At 40.8% G+C, this 25,564-nt stretch overlaps 1 protein-coding gene across 1 annotated transcript in view; it reads left to right on the top strand.

Annotated features, from left to right (window-relative positions):
• The first annotated feature begins 15,224 nt into the window (after positions 1 to 15,224).
• The window catches only part of WNT2 (Wnt family member 2), a 42,721-nt gene continuing 32,381 nt past the window's right edge, over positions 15,225 to 25,564 (top strand). The window contains 4 exon segments of the mRNA XM_019418040.2: positions 15,225 to 16,093; positions 18,439 to 18,604; positions 18,606 to 18,666; positions 23,881 to 24,158. Of these exon segments, the coding sequence (XP_019273585.2) occupies positions 16,005 to 16,093; positions 18,439 to 18,604; positions 18,606 to 18,666; positions 23,881 to 24,158 (594 nt within the window). The 5' untranslated portion in view covers positions 15,225 to 16,004.

Here is a 25,564-nt window from a genome sequence, read left to right as displayed (position 1 = left end):
ACTGATGGATTCAATAAAGTTGTTTCTGTTCTATCTTGTACTTCTTTAACTACTAGTGATGGACTTAAAAAATATTTACAGAATGTTCTACTCAAATGCAGCAGAATATACATCCTTCTTCAATGCACAGTGAAAATTCTCCAGATCATAAGTTAGGCCACAAAACAAGTCTTTATAAGTTTAAGAAGAAATCATATCAAGAAGTTTTTCAAACCACTAATGTTATAAAAGTAGAAATCAGGGGCACCTGGGTGGTTCAGTCGGTTGAGCGTCCAACTTCGGCTCAGGTCATGATCTCACGGTCTGTGAGTTCGAGCCCCGCATCAATCTCTGTGATGACAGCTCAGAACCTGGAGCCTGCTTCAAGTTCTGTGTCTCCCTCTCTCTCTCTGCCCCTCCCCTGCTCACGCTGTCTCTCTGTGTGTGTCTCTCAAAAATAAATAGATGCAAAAAAAATTTTTTTTAAGTAGTAATCAATTACTATAGGAAAACTAGAAAATCCACAAATATGTGGATGTAAAACACCATCCTACTGAACAAATGATAGGTCAAAGAAGAAATCAAAGAGAAATCTTAAAATATCTTGAGACAGATAACAATGGAAATACCAAAACTTATAGGATGTAGCAAAAGCAGTTCTAACAGAAGTTCACACATTAAGAAACAAATCTTATACTTCAAGGAGCTAGAAAAAGAAGAACAAAGCCCAAAGTTAATAAAAGGAAGGCAATAACAAAGGTCAGGAAATAAATGAAATAGAGACTAAAATGACAGTAGAAAGGATCAATGAAATTAAGAGCTTGTTCTTCAAAAGGATAAATAAAATTGACCAACCTTTAGACTCACCAAGAAAAAAGAGAGTGGCCTCAAAATTAGAAATGAAAGAGATGTTATAACAGATACCACAGAAATACAAAGGCTCATGGAACTACTAAGAACAATTATACACCAACAAATTGGAAAACCTAGAAGAAATGGATGAAGTCCTAGAAACACAACATATTAAGACTGAATCAAGCAAAAAGAGGAAATCCAATCAGACCTATTACTAGGTAGGAGACTGAATCAGTAACTTTACAACAAACAAAAGTCAGGACCATATGTGGGTGCCTGGGTGGCTCAGTTGGCTAAGCCTCCAACTCTTGATTTCAGCTCATGTCATCATCTCACTGTGGTGGGATTGAACCCCCCTCACCACCACTACCAATGAGCTCTGCTCCATTAAGAGAATGGAGTCTGCTTAAGATTAAGATTCTCTCTCTCCCTCTCCCTTTGCCCCTCCCCTGCTCATGTGTGCTATCCCTCTCTGTCTCTCACAGAAAGAAAAGAAAAGAGAAGAAGAGAAGGGAAGGGAAGGGAAGGGAAGGGAAGGGAAGGGAAGGGAAGGGAAGGGAAGGAAGGAGAAAGGAAAAGAAAGGAAAGAAAAAATAGGACCATATGGCTTCACTGGTGAATTCTACCAAACTTTTTTTTTTTTAATGTTTATTTGTTTTTGAGAGAGAGAGAGAAAACATGAGCAAAGGAGGGGCAGAAAGAGAGGGAGAGACAGAATCCTAAGCAGGCTCTGAGCTGACAGTACAGAGCCCCATGCAAGGCTTGATCTCAAGAACCCCAAGATCATGACCTGAGCTGAAATCAAGAGTCAGATGCTTAACTGACTGAGCCATCCAGGTGCCCCTCTACCAAACATTTAAAGATTAATTAATATCAATCCTTCTCAAACTCTTCCAAAAAATAGAAGAGAAGAGAACATTACTAAACTTATGAAGCCAGCATTATTACCCTGATACCAAAACTAGACAAGGTGACTACAAGAAAAGAAATTATAGACCAATATCTCTGATAAACAAAGATGTAAAAATTCTCAACAAAATATTAGCTAACTGTATACAATAATATATTAAAAGGATCTTACAGGATGATCAACTGGGATTCATTCCAGGATGCAAGGATGTTTCAACATCCACAAATCAATGTGATACACCACATTAACAAAAGGAAGGGTAAAAAATCACATAATCATCTCAATAGATACAGAAAAAGCATTTGACAAAATTCAACATCCATACCTGATAAAAATTCTCAACAGACTGGCTAGAGAGGAAATGTATCTCAACACAACAAAGACCTAAGCTAGGATTGTACTCAACAGTGAAAAAATTAAAGGTTTCTTCCAAGACCAGAAATATGACAAAGATGCCCACTCTTGCCACTTTTATTCAACATAGTACTGGCAGTCCTAGCCAGAGCAATTAGGCCAGGGGGGGAAGTAAGTCATTCAAATCAGAAAGAAAGAAATATAACTGTCTCTTTTTGCAGATGAGATGATATTATACATAGAAAACCCTAAAGACTTGACCAAAAAATGTTAGAAAAAAATTCAGTAAAATTTCAGGATAGAAAATCAATACACAAAAGTCAGTTACATTTCTACACTATTGATAAACTATCAGGAAGAGGATTATGAGAATAATCATATGTACAATTGCATCAAAAAGAATAAAATACCTAGAAATAAATTTAACCAAAGAGGTGAAAGACATGTACACCAAAAACTAAGACATTGATGAAAGAAATTGAAGAAGACACAATAAATGGAAAGACATTTCATGCTCATGGATTAGAAGAATTACCATTGTTAAAATGTCCATATAAACCAAAGCAATCTACAAATTCAGTGCAATCCCTTTCAAAATTCTGAAGGCATTTTCACAGAAATGGAACAATCCTAAAATTTGTATGTAACCACAAAGACCCTAAATAGCCAAAGCAATCTTGAGAAACAAAGCTGGAGGCCTCACACTTCCATATGCCAAACTATTACACAGCTATAATAACCAAAACAGTATGATTTTTGGTATATAAACCAACACATAGACCAATGAAGCCAAATACAGGGCCCAAAAATAAGCCCACACATATTTGGCCAGTTAATTTACAACAAAGGAGCCAGAAATATACATTGGGGAAAGGATAGTCTTTTCAATTAATGATATTGGAAAAACTGGACAGCCACATACAAAACAATGAAACTGCACCATTATCTTGCACTATTCACAAAAATCAACTCAAAATGGATTAAAGACATGAATGTAAGACCAGAAACCATAAAACTCCTGGAACATGTGTGGTAAACTCTTGGACATCTGTCTTGGTAATGATTTTTTGGATTTGACAACAAAGGCAGAGACAACAACAGCAAAAATAAACAAGTGGGACTACATCAAACTAGGAAGCTTCTGTACAACAAAAGAAACCATCAATAAAGTGAAAGGACAACTTACAGAATGAGAGAAAATATTTGAACATTACTTATCTGATAAGGGATTAATATCCAAAACATATATAAAGAACTTATACAACTCAATAGGAAAAAAACCCAATTAATAAATGAGAAAATATACCTGAATATACAGTATTCCAAAGACAACCTACAGATGGCCAGCAGGACAGGACAAGGTGCTCAATATCACTAATGCGGGAAATGCAAATCAAAACCACAGTGAGATATTACCTTACACCTATTATAATAGCTATTATCAAAAAAAGACAAGAAATAAGCATGGACAAGGATGTGAAGAAAAGAGAACCCTTGTGCACTATTTATGGGGAATGTAAACTGGTAGCACCACTATGGAAAACAGTACGGATGTTCCTCAAAGAAATAAAATTAGAACTACCATATGATCCAGCAATTTCACTTCTGGGCATTTATCTGAAGGAAATTAAATCAGTATCTCAAAAAGATATCTTTATCCCCATGTATATTGTAGCATTATTCACAATACCCAAGACGTGGAAACAACCTAAGTGTCCCTTAGGAGATAAGTAAAGAAAATGGTGTGTGTGTGTGTGTGTAATGGAATATTATTCAGTCTTTCAAAATAAGGAAATCTTATTTTTAAACATGGAAGGACCTCAAGAGCATTATGCTAAGTGAAGTAAGTCAAAGAAAATACCGTATCATTATGTATGTGTGGAATCTCAACATTTTTTTAAATGACTCACAGATACAGCAAACAGATTGGTGGTGGCCAGTGATGGGATGCGGGGTGGGTGAAGCAGGTGAAGGTGGTCAAAAGGTACAAACTCCCAGTTATAAGATAAATAAGTCTTAGTGATGTAGCATACAGCATGGAGACTATAATGAACCATATAATACTGTAGATTTGAAAGTTGTTATATAGTAAATCTTGAAAGTTCTCATCACAAGAAAGAAAAATAATTTTAACTATGTGTAGTGATAGACATTAACTAAACTTATTATGGCATTTCACAATATATACATCAATCATTAAGTTGTACACCTAAAATTAGTTACATGTTAAGTCTCGATTTTTAAAAAGCAGTAATTTGGATGGAATATTAGTCATAAAAAAGAATGAAATACTGCCACTTGCAGCAACATGGATGGACTTAGTATCATGATAAGTGAAATAAGTCAGAGAAAGACAAATACCATATGATTTCACTCATATGTGGAATTTAAGAAACAAAACAAAGGGAAAAAAAGACAAACAAAAATATAGACCACTACAGAGAGCAAATCAGTGGTTGCCAGAGCAAGGGGTGGGGAAGGCAAGGAGATGGGTGAAATAGGTGAAGATCAGAGTACACTTACTGTGATAAGCACCATGTAGAATTACTGAATCGCTATACTGAACACCTGAAACCATGAAACTCTGAATGTTAATTATACTTGAATTTTTAAAAATTGCATTTTTTTAAAAAGCAGTAATTTGGGAGGAAGGTACTTTGTTATATAGCAATAGATAACTAGAAAAGTTATTCATTGTATTATTTCTTTACTGGTTAACCTAAAGATTATACTATTTATTCTTGACTTAGAATATTAAACATGGTTTCGTAATAATGTATTTTTATTCAGTTCAAAATATTTTGAAATATCCTTTGACACTTCCTTGACCCACACATTATTTAGACGTATGTTGCTTAATTTCCAAAAGCTTGGAGATTTTCTTGATTTCTTTCTCTTACTGATTTTCCATTGCATTCCATTTCAATCAAGTAGCATAATTTGGGGCGGATGGATGGCCCAGTTGGTTAAGCATCTGACTCTTGGTTTTGGCTCAGGTCATGATCCCACAGTTCATGGGATTGAGCCCCACATCAGGCTCTGTGCTAACAGTGTGAAACCTGCTTGGGATTCTCTCTCTCCCCCTCTGCCCCTCCCCTGCTCATGCTCTTTCTCTCTCTCAAAATAAATTTTTTTTAAAAAGGAAGATATTTTGTATAATTTCACTTCTTTTAATTTGTCAATGTATATTACCCACCATACCATCTCTCTTAGTGAATGTTTCATGTTCACTTGAAAAGAATGTATATTCTGCTATTGTAGAGTGACATTCTATAAAAAACCAAATTCAGTTGGTTGAAGGTATTGCTGAGTTCTATATCTTGGTAATTTTCTGTCTGCTCATTCTATCAACTACTGAGAGTGGAATGTTGCTATCAACTATAATTTTTAATTTGTCTGTTTTTTCTTAGAGTTCAGTAAATTTTTCCTTCATATAGTTTGAAAGCCTATTATTTGGTGCGTAAACATTTAGTACTGTATTTCTTCTTGGTGTATTGGCCCTCATAATTATGTCATGTCCCTCATTATCCAGGTAAATATTTTTGCTCAGAAACCTACTTTGATATTGACATATCAACCCAGCTTTCTTTTAGTTAGTGTTTATGCGATGTATCTTCTTCTATCCTCCTTTTTTGTCTACCTGCATTATTATATTTGAAGTGAGTTTCTTATAGATAGCACATAGTTGGGTCTTCGGTTTTTATATATTCAATCTTTGTTTTTAAATTTTTGTGTTGGGACCATATATATTTTATATAATTATTGATATGTCTTGATTTGGGTCTACCATTTATTTTGTCTCCTACTTTTGTTTTTCATTGCTCTAGTCCTCTTTCTTACCTTCTTTTGTATTATTTGAAGTTTAATTTTTTTTGTTCTTTGCTGTATCTCTTTGTATAGTCATTGTTTGGGGGATTATGTTATATATGCATAACTTTTTACAGCTGATTCTAAAGTAAACATTTTCTAACTTCAAGTGGAATGTAGAAAGTTATCACCATATAAATGTCCCTTTACCCTCCCCACTTGATATTGTAGATTCTTATGCATTACATCTACATACAATGAAAATACTATCAGACTGTGACCTGTTTTTGCCTTCAACTATCAAACATGTTTTAAATAACTGGAGAGAAGTAGAAGTTTATATTTACCTAGCTATTTACCATTTCTCTTGCCTTTCCTGCATTCCAAATTTTTCAAGTTTCCTTCTTTTATCATTTCCTTTTTGTCTTAAGAAATTCTCTTAGCATTCATTTTAGAACAGGTCTGCTGATGATAAATTCTTTGTTTCCTTTCCTCTGAGAGTGTCTTTATTTCCCTTTTATTCATAAAGGATATTTTCATTGTATATAGGATTCTGGGCTGGAGCACCTGGGTGGCTCAGTCAGTTAAGCATTTGACTCTCAATCTCACCTCAGGTCTTGATCTCAGGGTCATGAACCCATGTTGGCCTCTGCACTGGGCATGAAGCCTATTTAAAAAAAAAAAAGAAAGAAAAGAAAAAGAAAAAAGAATTCTGGGCTGAGGGTTATTTTTTTCAGAGCTTTAAAAATATATTGTTTAATTCCCTTCTGCTTTCATAATTTCTGATGAGAAATCTATTTTCATTCAAATCATCATTTTCCTTTGTTCCTCTTAAGTAATGCATCATTTGTTTCTGTCAGCTTTTAAGATTTTATCTTTGCCCTTAGCTTTCAGCAGTTTCATTCTGATGTGTCTTGGCATGGGTGTCTTTAAGTTTATCCTGTGTGGGGTTTGCTGAGCTTTTAGAATCTCTAGGTTTATACCTTTGACAAAATTTAGGAAGTTTTTAGCCATTATTTTTGCAAATATTTTTTGTTGCAATGGGATGTTTCTCATCTCCTTCTAGAATTCCATGACACGTTACACCTTGTGGAATTGTTCCACAGATCCTTGAGGCTTTATTTCTGTTCAGTCTTTGTTTCCTTCTGTTTTTTAGGTCTGCATAATTTCTATTGATCCGTCTTCACATTCACTCACACTTTCATCTCCATTTTGCTCTTGGTCTTGTCTAGTGAGATAGATATTTCACTATATCACTGTGAAAGATAGTGTTTTCATTTTTCAGTTCTAAAACTTCTGTGTGGTTCCTCTGTTTTCTGTTTCTTTGCTATTTTCTATTATCCATTTATTTCAAAAGTATTCATCCTTACTTCTTGGAGAATTTTCATAATACTTGCTTTGAAAGTCTTTGATAACTTCAACATCTGTGTCACCTAGGAATTAGTGTCTATAGATTACCTTTTCCTATATGATTTGGAATTTGCCTGGTTCTTTGCATGCCAAGCAATTTTGATTGTATCCTGGATATTGTGAATAGATTGTTAAGAGACTCTGGGTCTAGATTAAGTCCTATGGGGGCACTGGGTGGCTTGGTCGGTTAAGCATCCAACTCTTGATTTCAGCTCAGGTCATGATCTCAGGGTTCGTGGGATCAAGCCCCATATCAGGCTTTGCACTGACAGTGCAGAGCCGGCTTGGGTTTCTCTCTCATTCTCTCTGCCTCTCCCCGACTCACACGTGCACATCTGTACTCACTCAAAAATAAATAAATAAACTTAAAAAAAAAGTTCTATGGAGGATGTTGATAGTCTTGTTTTAGCATACAATCAACCCAGTTGTGTTCAGGCTAAAAATTCTGCCCAACTTTCTGTGGCTTCATGTTCTAATGTTATCTTAATTTTCAAAGCTTTTGCAATGCCATTCATGCCCTTCTCATGTGTGTAAGATGGTTTGTCTGGGACCTGGGAGGTGGTCTGTCTCAAAGTCTTTAGAGTCAGATTCACATGTACACAGCTTAGGAAGTAGGCACAGGAGTTCACATATAATGTTACAGGATCACTTTCCCAAGTTCTTCATTCTCCCTGACTTACCAGTTATTTTCTGTTTCTCAAAGAATCCCCTTCTTGGTCCTCTGGGCAGGAACTATGGCTTTAGTTATCTCACTCTGCCACTTACATTCTGTGACTAACCATTTCTGGAGCCACACAGCAGAAGAGAAAGAAAAAGTTGGGGGTGGGGGGGGAGAAGGCAATGGAATTTTGTCCTGCTTTCTTGAGACCACAGCTACTCTTTTTGGAGAGGATTTTTCCCATCTCTTAGAGTTTCAGACACATATGGTCTCTCATTGTTGCCACTATCACTACTGCCAGGTGTAAGAGAAATGGGGTTGGGTGATGGCACGGAGGGGATTTCCTCCACTCTCTCTGGTATGTTACGAGTCTCTTTCATGCTCCTTGAATCAAAACCTGAGGGCTTCTCTGGAGACTTCACCTGTAGGTCTGTCTATCAATGCAAGGTACCCACTTCAAGTATTTGACTACCTTGGGTCCAGCCTGCAGGATACCAGAGGAAATACAAAATAAGAAATTCATCCTAACTTGTTAGTACTTAAAATTTCAGTTTTCTTTAATCCACCTAGTACCATTTACTTTTCATGGTCCTCAAATAGCTTCTCTATGCATTCTTTCCAAGTTTTATCTCTGTATTCAGTGGGAGAGGCCAGGTGTACTTACTCCATCTTACCTAGAATCAGAGTACCCCCGCCTGCTTTTTGTGCTAGTGATGTCATACATTTTCCTTCCACATGTTTTAAGCCTCACAAGATATTATAATCATTTCCTAACTGTTTTAGTAGTTAATACTATCTTATGTTTTCCCACAGATTTACTCTTCCCAGTGTCTATTCTTTCCTGAAATTCCATAATATGTGGTATATAATTTTGCTTCAGTCTAAAGAACTGGCTTAGTACTTATTTTCTTAGCTTTTGTTTGAAAGCATCTTGGTTTTGTCTTCATTTTTTTAAATGTTTATTTATTTTTGAGAGAGAGAGACAGAGCATGAGCTGGGGAGGGGCAGAGAGAGGGAGACACAGAATCTGAAGCAGGCTCTGGGCTCTGAGCTGTCAGCACAGAACCTGATGCGGAACTCGAATTCGTGAACTGCAAGATCATGCATGACCTGACTCCAAGTTGGATGCTTAACCAACTGAGCCACTCAGGCACCCTTGTCTTCATTTTTGAAGGATCCTTACAATGATTATAGAATTCCTGATCAGCAGTCCCACCCACCACCCCTCTTTTTTTTTTAATGTCATTCCACTGTCTTCTGATTTCAATAGTTTCTGTTGAAAAGCCAACCATAGCTTATGGTTTCTCCCACGAAGCTACTGTGTCTGTCTTTTCATGCAGCTTTAATATTTTCTCCTTGTCTTTGTCAACAACTTAAGTGTGATGTGCCTAAGAATGGTTTTTTGCCTGTGCTTGTTCTACTTCACGTTTGTAGATTTCTTGAATATGTGGGTTTCTTTCTTCCATCATTTTGGAAAATTCTCAGAAATATTTCTTTAGTCCCATTCTCTCTCTCTCCTCTTTTTCCAGATCTCCTGGGTAGACATTTTCACTCTATATCTTATTTTCTTTTCTGTATTTTATATCCTTTTAAATGTATTTTAATGGGGTTTTTTTTTTTTTTGCTTGTTTTTTGAGAGAGAGAGAGAGAGAGCACATGAGCAAGAGAGGGTCAGAAAGAGAGGGAGACACAGAATCTGAAGCAGGCTCCAGGCTCTGAGCTGTCAGCACAGAGCTTGATGTGGGGCTGGGACCCACGGACTGCGAGATCATGATCTGAGCTGAAGTCGGATGCTTAACGGACTGAGCCACCCAAGTGTCCCTATATCTTAGATCCTTTTAATTCTGTGCATTATCTGGATTTTTTTATTGATTCCTCTTCCTGTTTACTAGTCCACTGTTCTGTTGATTCTAGGTAGTTCCTTAAACCATCTATCTAATTCTTAATTTCAGTCACACATTCTCTTCCCCTCCCTCAGTTCTAGGATTTTTATTTAAGTTTTCTATATGAGTTTCAAGTCTCTGTTAAAATTATGTTATTTTTTGAACTCTTAAAAGTTATTTTTTAACTCATATCAAAATTCTAAATTACTTGTGGGTCTGTTTTCTGTTGATTTGCTTGTTGGGTTTCAATCTTTAGGTTTGATGCTGGATATGATGGATGAAAATGTATAGAGACCCTGAATGATACTATGTTCTTTCAGGGAGAGTTGAGTTTTCTTATGACTCACTTTGATCCTGTCAAGAGTTGGTTTTAGGGGCACCTGGGTGGCTCAGTCGGTTGAGCGTCTGACTTTGGCTCAGGTCATGATCGCACGGCTCATGAGTTCGAGCCCCACGTGGGGCTCTGTGCTGACAGCTCGGAGACTAGAGCCTGCTTCAGATTCTGTGTCTCCCTCTCTCTCTGCCCCTCCCCCGCTCATTCTCTGTCTCTTCCTCTCTCTCAAAAATAAATAAACGTTCAAAAAAATAAAAAAAAGAGTTGGTTTTAGACTTTATTGGTGTCACTCTATGTCAGTTTTGCGCTTATTCATGGAGTGTAATCCTTATTCGAAGGCAAGGGGAAGAAGAAGAAACAAAGAACAGCTCCTCTTTCAATTTTGAAGGATATTTTTCACTTATTATAGAATTCTGTGTGGACTAGATTCTTTTCTTTAAGCATTTTTAAAAACTTGTGGGTTTTTTGACTCCTGACTCCAATTATTGCTAATGAAAAGTTAGCTGTAATTCAGATTCTTGTCCACTAGTATTTAATGTATCTATTGCCTTTGGCTGCTTTAGAGATTTTTTTCCCATATTTGGTTTTAAACAGTTTGATCATAATGTATATAGGTGTGATATGCTTCGTATTTATTCTGCTTGGGGTTTTCTGACCCTCTTGTGTTCTATCCTATTGGACAAATCTGATTCAGTGTCTTTTCATGTACATGTATGTAATTTCACATTTCCTCTCTTCTTTCTTTTTGGAACTCCCCTTGCACATATATTAGACTACATGATATTGTGCTACAGATACCTGAGTTTACATTTCTTTAACTTCCAGTATCTTCTCTCTCTGTTCCTCAGATAAGTTCTATCTTTACGTTTATCATCCCTTTCTCCTGCCAACTCCATCCTATTGTTATGCCCATTCAGTGAGTTTTTCATTTCAGATATTATACTTTTTGGTTCTAGATTTTCATTTGTTTCTGATGGCTTTCATTTATCTACTGAGATTATCCATCTATTTGTTCATTGTAATCATGTTTTCCTTTAAATGCTTGAACATAACTATAAGCTATTAAAACATTTTTTCCCACCCGTTCCTACATCTGGATCATCTCAGAGTCAGTTTCTTTTGACTTCTTTTTCTTGAGTATAAGACACATTTTCTTGGTTTTTCACTTTCCTATTTTTTTTATTATATGCACAACATTGTAAATTCTACAATATGGTCTTCTTTAATGGGTGTTGGATTATGTTGTCTTCCTTTAATGAGTGTTGGTTTTATTCTTGTAAATTTCCTTTGGCCTATCTTGTTTTTGTTCTTTGTTTGAGTATGTGAGGTGGGGAAACAAAGTTTTGAATCTTTGACCTAAATCATACTTCTACACAAAGGTGTGCCGCTTACATTAAAGAGATGATCGTTCTAACATCTAAAGTGAATGGCTGAAAAGCTTAATCCTGGACTTCATCCTGGGGCAGGAGAAGTACCACATGACTTGCAGAACAGGAATCAGCCTTGGGTAAAAGGCAAAAGCTGAAAAGTTCAAGAGAAGCTAAATCCAGATGTGAAAAAAAGGTCCACCCAAACACCCCTTCCTGACCTGTCTGGAGGCAGTCTGGACCAGATGACTTGAATGTCTCTCAACATTGTGTGATATGCAGTAGGCAATCTCTACTAGGCTATGCAGAATCTTAATATGTCTATATTCAGCTCAGCTTTTAGCCAAGGACCCATGGTGAGTCTTCATGTAGACTTTTAGGGTTCCCTTTTTCACAGCTACCTACTTACAGATATGCTACCCCACCAATTTCAGCTGCTTCAACAACTCAAAACTCTAATTTCTCCCTAAGACATGGGTTCCGCTTTCTTGAACCTCAGAAAAAAAGTGCCTTTCGGCAGAAAAACCAGGACAATTATGGGATAGTCATGGAACATCCCATGCTAGAAGCAAGTCTTTGGTGCACATTTAAATACATACTGAGATTTAAATCACTGATAGTTTTAACTTTTTCTAAGAGGAATTTCTGACAAAGAATAGGTAAGAATGCACTTAATAAAATTTTTTAGGACTGACTAAAGAGGAAAAGGGACAATGTTTTTGTTTTTGTTTTTTAACATTTATTTATTTTTGAGACAGAGAGAGACAGAGCATGAACGGGGAGGGTCAGAGAGAGGGAGACACAGAATCCGAAACAGGCTCCAGGCTCTGAGCCATCAGCACAGAGCCTGACACGGGGCTTGAACTCATGAACCGCGAGATCATGACCTGAGCCAAAGTCGGCCGCTTAACGGACTGAGCCACCCAGGTGCCCCAAGGGACAATGTTTTTAAGTGCATTGAAAACAAACTTAAAATTTCAAACAACTAATGTTACGTATGTGACACTGTTAGTTGTATAGATTTATAAAGTAAAAAAAGATTATAATTATAAATATTCTATGTTGTTATTTTATATGTAATCTATGTTGTAATGTATATGATACTCATAGATTTAGAAAATAAAAAGATGTATTTTTTCTTTTCCATCTTGACCCATCCTGTTAATACAAAATGTTCTCTCTTAAGGTCACTGAATCTAAGTTGGAGATACTAGACCTTTGAATCATTGGTTAGTGAGTAGCTAAATTAGGAGTCACTGCCTTAGGAAGAAGCCAGTTCAGACTGAAATACAAATGACTATTTGGTTGAAGAAGTAACTCTCCATTTTTAGAGGGTGGAGATGGTCTGGTAGTAAATTAGTTCTTTCTCTGCCCTGGGAGATTAGACAAACAATGGATCTAACTGAGAAAATAGACTGACTCATTTGGCTACAATGCTATATTGAAGTTATAAGCAAACTAACATTAATCTCCAGAAAGAGAATCTGGTTCTGTATACTGTAAATAAATTTTACAGTCAATTCTGAAATTTCTCATTGAATAAAAAAAAATCAGACATCTATAGATGGAGTGGCACTCTGAACCCTGCCTTTCTTTACCTCATCATCTGCTATAGCATAGCTAAAGTCATATGCAATTTACTTCATTATTTATTAACTCTTCTTTAGGGTGGTAGTTTTTATTGCAAGAGAAATGAGAATTGCAATAACTTTCTTTCCTCTTAACTTTCTTGAGCATTTCCCAACTTCCTCTAGTAGTTGAACACACTGTCTTCAAAGTGAAGGGTCCATCTGAAGGACAGGTACAGATGAGGACTGAGGAAAGTCAGACCTGCTATGCAGGACGAAGAGTTGCACAGGCTAATAATGGGTCATAAGTGAATAGGGGTGGAGAATGAAGGGAAATATAATCACAGATCTGGAAGAGACAAGTCATCTGGTCCAGACTGCCTCCAGACAGGTCAGGAAGGGGTGTTTGGGTGGACCTTTTTTTTCACATCTGGATTTAGCTTCTCTTGAACTTTTCAGCTTTTGCCTTTTACCCAAGGCTGATTCCTGTTCTGCAAGTCATGTGGTACTTCTCCTGCCCCAGGATGAAGTCCTTTCAAGTGGATTTAATTAGTTTTGGGGATGGTCCGTTCTTTTTCCAGGAGGTCTGTTTCAGGTTTAGGTCATTCCAATGGCCTCACCAACAACTGAAGGGCAGATGTCCTGGCCACTCAATAATTCCCTGGGTGGAGAGGAAGGGCCTCTAAACTGATGGCCACACTCCTTGTATTTCTAACTCCCCTTAGCTGAGAGCACAGGAGGTGCTGAGGTGGGGTGGAACTTGGAGATTGAGGAGCTTTTTTGGGTAGTTTCAGGTCTTATAGTCCATGACAGAAGCATACAGCTGCCTACCTTTCCCAACATCCACATCCACACCCCTATGTTATTTGCCGGCAAAAGTGAAATTTGGGCAACTTATGGTTCCTCTGGGGCCACTCATTTCTCCCACATGTCCCAAGTGTCTGGATTTACTACAAGAGACAGGACATAGTAGAGTGGAAGTAAATTGTAGCTTATTCTTCTACTTCATCCAGGAAAGATGTTTGTGAGCATAAGCAAAGAGGTAAATGAGATTATTTCTTGCTGTTCGGTGCCTATCACATCACTCACCCTGCTTTACACGCCACCACCAGCGTGAGCACACGCTGTGAGTAGAAATGCAACCCCCACCCTCTCCTGCCCCGCGCCCTCCTCACCCCTCCCTCACGACCGGCACAGACCGACCAGAACTTCCCCTGGGTCGCGGCCCAGCGATATGGAGCGGCCCTGGCGCAGAGCCCTGCTCTTCCCGAGTCGTGGGTGGCGCGGTGCTTGTTTCCCTCCCCCTCCCTTTCCGGACCCAAACAGGGATGTATCTGGGTCAGGCTGGGAGGGGCTGGACCTGCCAGGGACCGGCGGGGGGGATGGGGGTGGCGATGACAGCATCTTTCAGGTTTTTGGCGTTTCTGAGTTTGGCCCCATCCAGCCTCTCACCGCGCTCGCGCCCAGCAAGGGCTGATGCTCCGGCTAGTCCAGGCCCTGGGGGGGGGGGGGGGGGGGGGGGGGGGGGAAGAGCCCGTCCTTCCTATCTGAACGGCCACCCCTCCTCGCCCTGCGAACAATGCAGCGCCCACCCCCACCCTCAACACGCATACACATTCCCCATTCCCCGAGGCACGCTCCCCTGGCGGGCGGCGGGTCCCTCCACCCCAGGAAGAGAGCAATGGAACAGTTCACGGCCGCCACGAGTTCCTGGTCTTCCTTCCTTTCCGGTGATAAACGGCGGGGCTACAAGCCAGTTGCTGCTTAAGATGCTCCACCCGCGAGCTTGAGCCTCTCTTGGCTCTGTGCGGGGGCCCAGATCCAGGACCCAGGGTCCTCTTACCCCCGCAAGGCGCAAAGGCGTGACCCGCGTTGGAGCGCAGACCCCCGGCAGCTCTGCGCTGCCTTGGTTCCTCCCTATGTGATCTTGTGCGCTCCATTGCGCCGGGGAGGAACTGAGTGTGCGTAAAAACCGCATCTTCCCCAGACACTTTGGCTGAGGTTGCCTGGGTGAGGTCCGGAGGGTCATGGACTCCCGGCTCCCCACCCTGCGAGCTCTGTATATAAGCCCAGCTCTGAGGAATCAAGGCCACAGGTCTTCATTTCCCTGAGGCCTGGCCCCGCCCTCCCCAACCTTGCCCGGCAACTACTCGGCAGCCCCAAATCTCTACTCGCTCTTCCTTTTGGCTTTGGGAGAGAAGCGGAGCAATGAGTTGAAAATCATCCCTGGGTTTTTGCATCCTGTACACAGTTATCTCCTCATCCTCTCCTTCATTTTCCCACATTGCACTCTCGGAGACTTCTGTGTGCCGGAGGGTAGCCTCGCCTATCCGCCTATCTGGAGCACCGGTCCTGTGGCAGGAGCCCCACTGATGCTCTGACCAGGAGCTTCCCGAAAGGTGCCTCCCTCCGCGGGTGCCCAAGGCCACGCAGAGGTGCTCCTCCTTCCCCGCCTCACCTCATCTCCAGACACCTCTTGCCATCATTGCATCCACCCTTGTGTAAAACCCGCGCCCCCCGCCCCACCCGGCGCCGCACCCCCTCCCTCGGCTGCTCCCGGCAGGCGGGGAGCCGAACGGACTGGGGGCGCGCGGGAGGCGCGCAGAGCTCGAGAGCTCTCGGGCTGCCCGAGCTCGCAGCGCCTGGGGAATTGGGCTGTGGGCGAGGCGGCCAGGGCTGGTCTTTATCGCTCGCCCCGCTGGTGGTTTGAAACTTTATCAGCGAGTCTCGCCACTCGCCGCAGGACGCGCGGGGGGCGGGGGGCGCGGCGAGGCGCCTGCGGCCGTGACGAGGCGCTCCCGGCGCTGAGCGCTTCTGCTCGGGGCACGCATGGCGCCCGCACACGGAGTCTGACCTGATGCGGACGCAAGGGGGTTAATATGAACGCCCCTCTCGGTGGAATCTGGCCCTGGCTCCCCCTGCTCTTGACCTGGCTCACCCCTGAGGTCAGCTCTTCATACATTAGGTGGTAAAGTCCACGCGTATGGGTGCAGGGGGATTTTGGAGACGGGAGTCGGGAACGCAACTAGCCACAGAGACCTTTGCCGGTGGCGCTTCCCCGCGGCCACAGCCATCGAGATTCCCGTCCAAACCCCAGCTGCTGTCCTCTCGCACCGCCCCAGCCTCAGCCCCTTCCTTTGCTTTTCCTCGGAAGACATTCCAGCTTTGACAACTCCAAAAAATAACCCACAATTTCCCTCAAATGAGAGCTCGGATGTTTGGTTGATTTGGATCCAGCTGAGCGACAGCAAAATCAGCCAATTTCTTATCCCGTAGAGACGCACGCTAGCCGGGTCTCTAGCTCTGTTGCACAGGCGTGTGTGTGTGTGTGTGTGTGTGTGTGTGTGTGTGTGTGTGTGTGAAAATTCACCTTGAAAACTACAACCGTCTCCCCCACCCCCTCCAAATAGCCTCAAGATAAACCGATGGGCCAATTCTGGCAGTCAAGAGCTACACAACCCAACGCGTATGATTTTGCATTATTTCCCGTCCTTCCACATTCCTAATGCTTCACCCCGTGGGGCGGAAGAACGCCTTGCCTGCAGGTAGAGACTACCACCTTAACGCGAAGATCCAGCCCCAGGGGGCTCTAAGATGCTACCCTGTTCAAACTCATAATCACCCCCAAAGAGTAACTTTGCTGTCCTTTGCATGGTCTGTTATTTAGTTATTGTGCATAGCAAAGGAGGGGCAGAATGTCGATATGTAACAGGTCCTAGCGTCCTTCAAAGTTCCAAAGGAAGATTCACTCCATTTCCCTTCCTTCTGATCTTGAAAAGAGGTGGAGTTGTTAAGGTCTGTAACGTCCTTGAACCTACAAGTTTCAGAACAGATACTAAAATACTAATTTAGAAGGACCCATTATAGTGGGCTCTTTTTTAAAGAATCTGGCCAAAGTAAGAAGTCTTAGCCAAATTGAAGACTAGAGCAGGGAACTTTAGGAAGACCCTGAGCTCTTCAAAGGAGCAAGGCAAAGCGTTGATGGGAAGAGGGGTTCAATTCCTTCCTAAGCCGCTTTGAACAGAAAGGCGTTTAGCCTTGACATTGCTGACATACGATCAAAGATTGATTTATCAGAGTGACCATTTTTCAATAAAATGACTATTTCTGTTTCCATGGGCATATAAACATTATTTATTGCCCAGGCTTTTTGTCACATTGTCTCTCAGCTGTCACTTAAATATATTTTTTGGAAGTCACAGCTGTAACGATTTTATGATCATATAAAATAATGAAAATACAAGAAAAAGACATTCTCCTTGTTTGATCGCTTCAAAAGACACCTATGGCAGCTTGGGTTATATAAAAAGGTACCTTTCTAAACATTTCACAACTAATAGAGAACATCTGGGTAGAGATGATGATGTAATTTTTTGTTAAAGTTTCTTTTCAAAAGTACTTTATGGAGCTATAACACTGTTTGATTCTTCCAAACATTTAGTGTCCTTAATAACAATAGAAAGAATTTTTTCTAAAGGTTCTCTATAAAATCCAAAAAGAGCTGGAAAAATGGAAATATTTAAAGGATTCTTTGGTAAGGAAAGAAGTGCATGTCTAAGAGGAGAGTGGAACATCAGATACCAGCAGGTGTTGATTAGACAGATACAGACAGTTTCTAAAGACACTTAAACGTTAGGTCAGATAAATGGGAGCAAGCTGCTTCTAAAAGTCGACTCCAGGGGCACCTGGGTGGCTCAGTCGGTTAAGCCTCTGGCTTTGGCTCAGGTCATGATCTCGCGGTTCCTGAGTTCAAGTCCCGCATCAGGCTCTGTGCTGACAGCTCGGAGCCTGGAGCCTGCTTCAGATTCTGTGTCTCCCTCTTTCTCTGCCCCTCCCATGTTCACGCTCTGTCTTGCTCTGAGTCTCTCTCTCTCAAAAATAAACATTAAAAAAATAATAAATAAAAAATAAGTTAAAAAAAAAGTCGACTTCCCCAAAGGGAACCTCAGACATATTGGGTCACTGAGATCAGAGCCTTCTTGGGAAAAGCCTTTGAAGGGTTCTCTCCAAAACGCACCGCCCCTCCCCTTCACTCCATTCTCTGACTGCAGACCTTGACTCTTCTACCCTGGCCAGATCACCATCAGGTGGCCCTGGCTTCATGTCTAAGACACACAGTCATTGCTCTGTTTTGGGGGCGGCTTCTACCAGATCACTCTCCACGCCTGCTGTGTCCCTTCTTGCTTTCTGATATCCCCAAAAGGATAAGGAATTCGTATTTGAGCCCTCCTTTGAACTCTTTAGTCTCCTGGGAAACTTGGCACCAGCCCTCGCTGATTATGGCTTTTCCTCCTCTGTGTTGGTCCTTTTCAGGTACATGAGAGCTACAGGTGGCTCCTCCAGGGTGATGTGTGACAATGTGCCAGGCCTGGTGAGCCGCCAGCGGCAGCTGTGCCACCGACACCCAGATGTGATGCGTGCCATTGGCCTAGGCGTGGCCGAGTGGACTGCAGAGTGTCAGCACCAATTCCGCCAGCACCCGCTGGAACTGCAACACCCTCGACAGAGATCACAGCCTCTTCGGCAGGGTCCTGCTCCGAAGTAAGTCTCCTGCCTTCGTGCAGCTCCATGGGCTGTCCTCTCACACACAAGTCCCTCACTTGGTCTTCAAAGTCCCTGCCCACCTTTTCTTGCATTTAATTAGTCAGAAGTTTGTTCTTTTTGGTCCCTGTTTTGTAGATGAGGACTAGAGAAGTCAAGGAACGTGCCTAAAGTTTTGGAGGAGGCCAGTCACGGGTTAGGATGTAGTGCCCCAGGCTGGTGTCTTTTTGCTCTTTGCGGTGTCCATCCATATCCTGTCACAACCCTGCCTGTCCCTCCAGAATCAGATTTTGTCTCCAGGAGAAAGGAGGAAGCAGCCATAGGGCCCTCCTGACTTTTTTTTTTTTTGGTAACAATTTTCTTTATGTTTTTATTTATTTTTGAGACGGGGGGGAAAGGGGCAGAGAGGAGGTGGGGGACAGAGGATCTGAAGTAGGCTCTGAGCGGACAGCAGAGAGTCCCATGTGGGGCTTGAACTCACGAACTGTGCGATCATGACCTGAGCTAAAGGCAGACACTTAACTGACTGAGCCACCCAGGCACCCCTCTCTTGACCTTTTTTATTCTTTCTGGGACTTGAACCTTCTAGAGGATTTGAGCAGATAAGGGTGGAATACTCAAAATTTTTTTCAACCAAAAAATATTTCAAAAAACACATGTGCTTATTAAGAAGCAGAGACAAATCTCTGCTCACACCTTTCACCTCCCATTCAGCTACTCAGCTTTGAGTCACTCTGTGTCTAAATTCAACACTTTTCCCAAGCAGATTGTATATTCTGCATGGTAGGGACTAGCCTCTGTTCTCTGCACTTGCTTGATGCCTTGTGTGTTACAGACACCATTCATTCATTGAATGGTTGAATGAATGGATGAACTCATTGTGAGCACATGTTGTTTTTCAGGCACATTTTAGGCAGAATAGTATTTATGGAGGATAGGGGTGAGAAATATGAATATACAGTTTTCAAGCATACATGTTTGTTTTTCTGTTTTACTTAGAAGGAACATTAAACACTATCTAATCACATAACAAATTTCTTAAAAGTTCTGAATATGGGAAGTAGCTGGCATAAAAATCAAAGCAAACTAACTGAAAATCAGATTTCAGTTACCCAAAAATACCCATCCCTTAAGCTGGCATTAGCATTCTTCAAGAAGTAGCATAGCCCATTTGCTACTGGAAATCTGACTGAAAACACAACAGTTCATGTGCGACCCCAGAAACAGGAAACTACACTTGTTTTTGAGCCCCCCCTCCTAAGAAAATCATCCAGGCTGTACACTTGGTAATGCTTAACAGAGGGTGTTTCTATCATGTAATCATCACAGCCCTAGGGTTTTATGAGGCCAAATGCATAACTGAATGTCCTCTAAAATCCCCCAAGGGCGTAGTACTCTCACTCAGTGTATCCCTAAAGTTAATTTACTGCGATATTCTGCAATTTTATCCTCTAGTTTAAAAACTATATTCTTCTGCATTCCTTTTGGAGTTTCAATATGAGATCGCAAATTTTTGAAAGGTTAATAGTCAATTTCAGCTGCATGGAATTTTAAGACTTCACCTAGATTAGCTCACCAGTGAATCAATTAAAGTGCTGGACCTTGTCAAAGAGAGTTTACAAGTACCTAGCACACGTGATCTTCAGGCACGTTGTGTACAGGCTCTCGGTGTTTACGCTATATCAGGACTTTCCTTTCCAAAGTGCTCACAATCATTTTTCAATCACTACAAATTAAATGTACTTCTCATTGACAAAATGTTCGCCTCCAAAATCTGTCTGCGAAAATCCATTCAGATGTCTCCATACTGAATAAAAACCTTTAGATCACAAATCAAATGAAGCAGTTTTGCCTACTGATCCTAAAGATAGCATGTCTAGGAAAGCTGGGAATTCATTTGTAAAATCCTTTAATCCTGGCTATAGGGTTGCTGAGAGGGGAAGAGGTTAGAACTGGAGGAAGGGGGCTAGTTCAACTTAGCCTAAGGCCTCAGGTAAATAAGAGAATCTAAGCTGTACTTCCTTCAGGGTTCTTTCAGATGAAGCTGAGTGTTTTGCCAAAGTACTCAAAACTTAAAACACTCATGCTACACAATTTCTTTCCATTCTTCACAGAAGGCCAGATTTCTTCCTGGACATTTATATAAACTCCTATGACTGTCAGTGATGATTTTGTGTTGGTTATGGGAGGGCTGAATTTGGCCTAAAGTAGTTTATCCTGGAAATAATCAAGAAATTCCAATGAAGCTATCCAAAGATTTTTACAATTAATTGCTTGGAGGGAAATTCACATCTTAGGTTATGAAGAACTCTCTTTTGAAACCTAAATTTCCTTATAGATGGATAGGAAAGGCAAAGGCCAACACCAGTGATAGGAAGAACATAAAAGTCACTAACATATACCATGGTCATGGAAAAAAGGAAAATATGTGTTTGCCTCTTTTGCTTCAGAGAGCTAGAAGATGACAGAAGAATTTTTAGGAACACTTGTAATTCACTCATTCCACAGACTGTCACCAGCCATAGGCAGAGAAACTTAAAGACCAAACTAGTAAACCTAAAAATATTCCTATAAGAATACGCCTCTAGAATTCTAGACTAAGCCTTAAAAAAAAAAAAAAAAAAAAAAAAAAAAAAGGTGAGTAAGACTCATCCTTGGAAATTTCCAAAAAAAAAAAAAAAGGCAAGCGTTTGACGAGTGAGCTAAACGACCCTTAACCTTCCAGAAGGTGTAGTTTCTAGCATTTTGCCCTCCCCAAATTCTGCCCCAAACAAAAATGATGCCTATGCACTTGATAGCCATTTCTTGACTTATCTCACCCTCAAAATTAGAGAAACTTCAACCACATCAGGAAATTAAGTACCACTATTTAGATTTGGATTTTATTTCATATTGTGATGGCTTTAAAAAGAATCCGTTTTTCTAAGAAGAGGCCCAAGATCAAAATGTGTTTTGTTACAAAGCCAACTCTTGAAATGTGCTACTATTTCACACATAGCATTTCAGTGATGCATCTAAGACATTTAACTGAAAACATCTTAAGGCCGTATATATACATGATACCAAAACATCTGGAGGTAAAATGAAAAGTCAGTCAATGTGCTAAATTTTGTGTGTAAATATACACAGTAACATCTAGTTATTGAGTAATGTGTTTGAGTAATAAATGACAAATATTTAGAAAGGTGATATTTTTACTTTGGAAATTACTTCTGAAACACAGCAGATTTTAAGTGATTTTTCATCTTTCGGCAACAAGTCAATGTAATTGTTTGCAAGTTGTGCCAGGATGAATTCTGCACGTAGGCAATTTATTCCTTTACTGCTTTCAAAATACTCTCTGGTCACTAACACTCTACATCCATATCTTCCATACCTTTCCCCTAAAAGACCACCACACAAAATTGCTTTTCTTTCTCCTTAAAAAATAAGACTAGTGCTAAACACATTAAGCATTTGGAATTTTCCCTCTCTGAGATATCTCTGAATGTAGGCTCTGGACTCCAAATATAAAACCAGGCTTTAGCAGACCAAGGGGGTAACCCCCAACAAGGCATTTTCCTAAACTATAAAACGAGTATAATAAAGTGTTTATTTACCTGAAAGCCACTGCCTGAGATTAAGCCACCTTAGTATCTATTAATCACCTTCTTTTGCGAAACGTCTCAGTTCACTTAGAAAATCTGTGATCCTTATAATAGAACCTGGGACTCTTTAAAAGAGCTCTGCGACCATCACATCTCTCTCTGGAGAGTGCTACCTATGGCAAATATTCATATAATTGATTTTACCTATATATGGGGCATGATTGATTCCTTTTTTGATGGTTAGAGGTTTCAGGGAGATATTTTTTGAAGGCTGAGGTAAGTGCCACTTAATATGGTGTAGATATGTTTTCCTGATTTTTAATAATGAGACTAGCAGAGCAAATATTGCAAGGGACATATAATAAATTTTAGCACCGAATGACAAACGGAAACAAGCAGGACTTCAATGCGAAAAGGTGGTTTGTTCTCCCAGCTGTGTGGTTCAAAAAGTCACACTCGTCTTGACACATGGAGTCACTGACTGGCTCTCCGTTTTCTGCCTTGTGTTATCATTAGGTTGTTGAGCTGCTATTTTGCTTGTTAATATATTTGCTGCAGCACCCATTAATAAAGAGGCATGCTAATAACAATGAAATACAGCCCCAGTTGAAAAATGAGGTGCACACGGACCCTAAAGAGCCTTATATCTGTCACTATACCACAACACCGTGTTATGAGTTACTACAGATTATTAAAATAATTTAATGTAGTTACTGCACTGAAATATGTACCTTTCAGCCTGTAAGGGAGAGTAGCCTGTGCTCTAATAAAGAACAATTCTAAGAAAGCACCCCAAAGGGTTCTTGCCCAAGTCTAATTATAGGCGGTAAATTTGTTTCCTTCCAGAAAAACCAAAGAAAAGCTTTTCACTGTCTTTTACCCAATACCGGTGATTAGTGCAGGTGTTCCAGAAGAAAGTAAATTCACCTTAATAGTTAGACATAGTATGTAACTCAAGGATATTGCATATTGCCTTCAACAATCTCTCAATTACTTGTGAAAGTTGATGCCGAGCCAAAGCTTCCCAGTGTTAACACACAGAGCTGGTTACTGCCTGAATTCTCTTCCCACCTCAGCCCCTAGGTTTCTTTGAATTCAGTATTTCAGTCTGGACCCTTCATCTGACAGGAGTGTCCTCACTAAGGCCTGCAAATTTGGAAGGATTTTTTTTCAAGGAGAGCTACAGTAGCGTGAATACCAAACTGTTTTGTGGAATGACAGAAATCGGAGAACTCAGGCTCTATTACAAGTTAAATGAAAGCCTAGAGAGAGCTCCTGTCTTCTAGCACAGGAAGCTAAGGTAAAGCCAGGGGTGGGCAGGGGCAGGCTTTTGCTGCATTTTCTTTCACACGCTTAATTTACTCCAAGGTGGTTGTCACACCCATACCTACACTGACAAAAGCTTTTATTATACGGAAGCAATTCATATTCAGAAGTGAGCCCTGGCTCTAGAAGAGAATCCTTAAAGAACACCAGGACCTTCTTGCGGGGGGGGGGGGGGGGGGGGGGGGGGGGGGGGGGGGGGGGCCTATGCCAGAGGTAGAGTGAGTGGTAAACAGCCATAGTGTGAAAGTTATTCAGAACTAGCAATTCCAGACCATGTTTAAGAAAAGCATTTCTGTTTCAGGTAGTCGGGAATCTGCCTTTGTTTACGCCGTCTCCTCAGCGGGAGTTGTGTTTGCCATCACCAGGGCCTGTAGCCAAGGAGAATTAAAATCCTGTTCCTGTGATCCAAAGAAGAAGGGAACCGCCAAGGACAGCAAGGGAAATTTCGACTGGGGTGGCTGCAGTGATAACATTGACTATGGGATCAAATTTGCCCGAGCATTTGTGGATGCCAAGGAAAGGAAAGGAAAGGATGCCAGAGCCCTGATGAACCTTCACAACAACAGAGCCGGCAGGAAGGTATGGACAGCAATGGTGCTCATTTTATAGACTGCATGGCCTTATAAATCACTTAAGCTGAGCTTATCTTAAGCTTTCCTAGAGTTGGTAAAATGCCGTACAGTCCCAACTTCCCACTGCCCCCCACCCCACGCCCCACCACCCAGCTGTATATTCTAAAGAATACCGTGGACTGGGTTGAAATGTCTCCACCCGCGCTCCACCTTCCTTCCCACAGCTGAGCTGGAGTCCACCCATTGCATTTCACATTGTGTAGAGTCCAGTGTTTTATGGCCCCTCTGGATACTCTATCATCTAGACAGAAGATATAATCTATGGGTGAGGATAGTGCTTCATCCCACATACCAATGGGGGCACTGAATGCTTGTGTCTGAGGGAATCAAGACCCAGAGCATCTTCTCTCAAACTCATCATGAAAGTAACTCACCAGGCATGGCTTGTTGACTTCTAGATTCAGGGATGTTCTTTTTAGAAACAGACCCAACTCTCATTCATAAAAGCCCCACCTTGTCATTTCCGGGCCTGGATGAGTAAGCAGACCAGGGAAAGGCATACCCCAAAGGGATGCTCTGACTCCTTATCCTCTAGTTCTGACTAAACTTCCTGGACTATGGGTATCCAGTCATTATTCACCTCCTAACTCCCATTTGTCAGATGAATGAAGAGGCCCTTGGGCGCTCAAGGTCATATGGAGAGTCTGTAGAAAAGTCTATTAGAACTCAGGTTTCAGCTTCTAGCCCAGGGGTACTTTGGCCCAGGATTAAACCATTTCGGAGCCAGTGTTCAGATCTATTGATGTACCGTTTCTTTCTGCATGGTGACATGACCAGAATAACTAGAGAATCTGAATGATGCACATTATCTCTTTCTTTGTGTAAGAAACACAAACTGGCTACATTAATCAAATATTTGGTCAGAACCATTCTAGAATAATTGAATTGCCGATGAGAAGAGATAACCATAATTTGTCTTTTATCAACACAAAATAAAAATGTGCTTGACGTTAATATATAAAGAAGATCAGCATAAAATTGAAAGGTCCCCAGGAGGGCTTTAATAGAAAAAAGAATTGAAAAGAATGCAGATCTGTTTGGATGAAAACCCTTTTATTAGGCTCATGGAAAGAACAAATCTCATTTAAAGGAAGTTGGAAGGAAAGTCTTGCTTAACACATGGAATGAAATGAGTGTGACCTGAGCTGTTTACAAATAGTACCTTTCTTGAACTTTAAATATCAACATTCCTTATTTTCATGAATGTATGAACTTATAGTGACTACTGCCAAGAATATAGGACTATGGTTGTGCAATCCTACAACTATTGGTAATTACTGTTTGTGCAGTGGTTTAGATTAAAAAAATTTTACATTGACCTCTGTTTTGACATTGATACCACATATATAAGTT

Source organism: Panthera pardus, unplaced genomic scaffold, assembly GCF_024362965.1.
Source record: "Panthera pardus isolate Hobbes unplaced genomic scaffold, ASM2436296v1 HiC_scaffold_8, whole genome shotgun sequence".
Taxonomy (NCBI): Eukaryota; Metazoa; Chordata; class Mammalia; order Carnivora; family Felidae; genus Panthera; species Panthera pardus.
The sequence above is the reverse complement of the archived record's forward strand: the minus strand, read 5'-3'. Positions and strand labels throughout refer to the sequence as shown.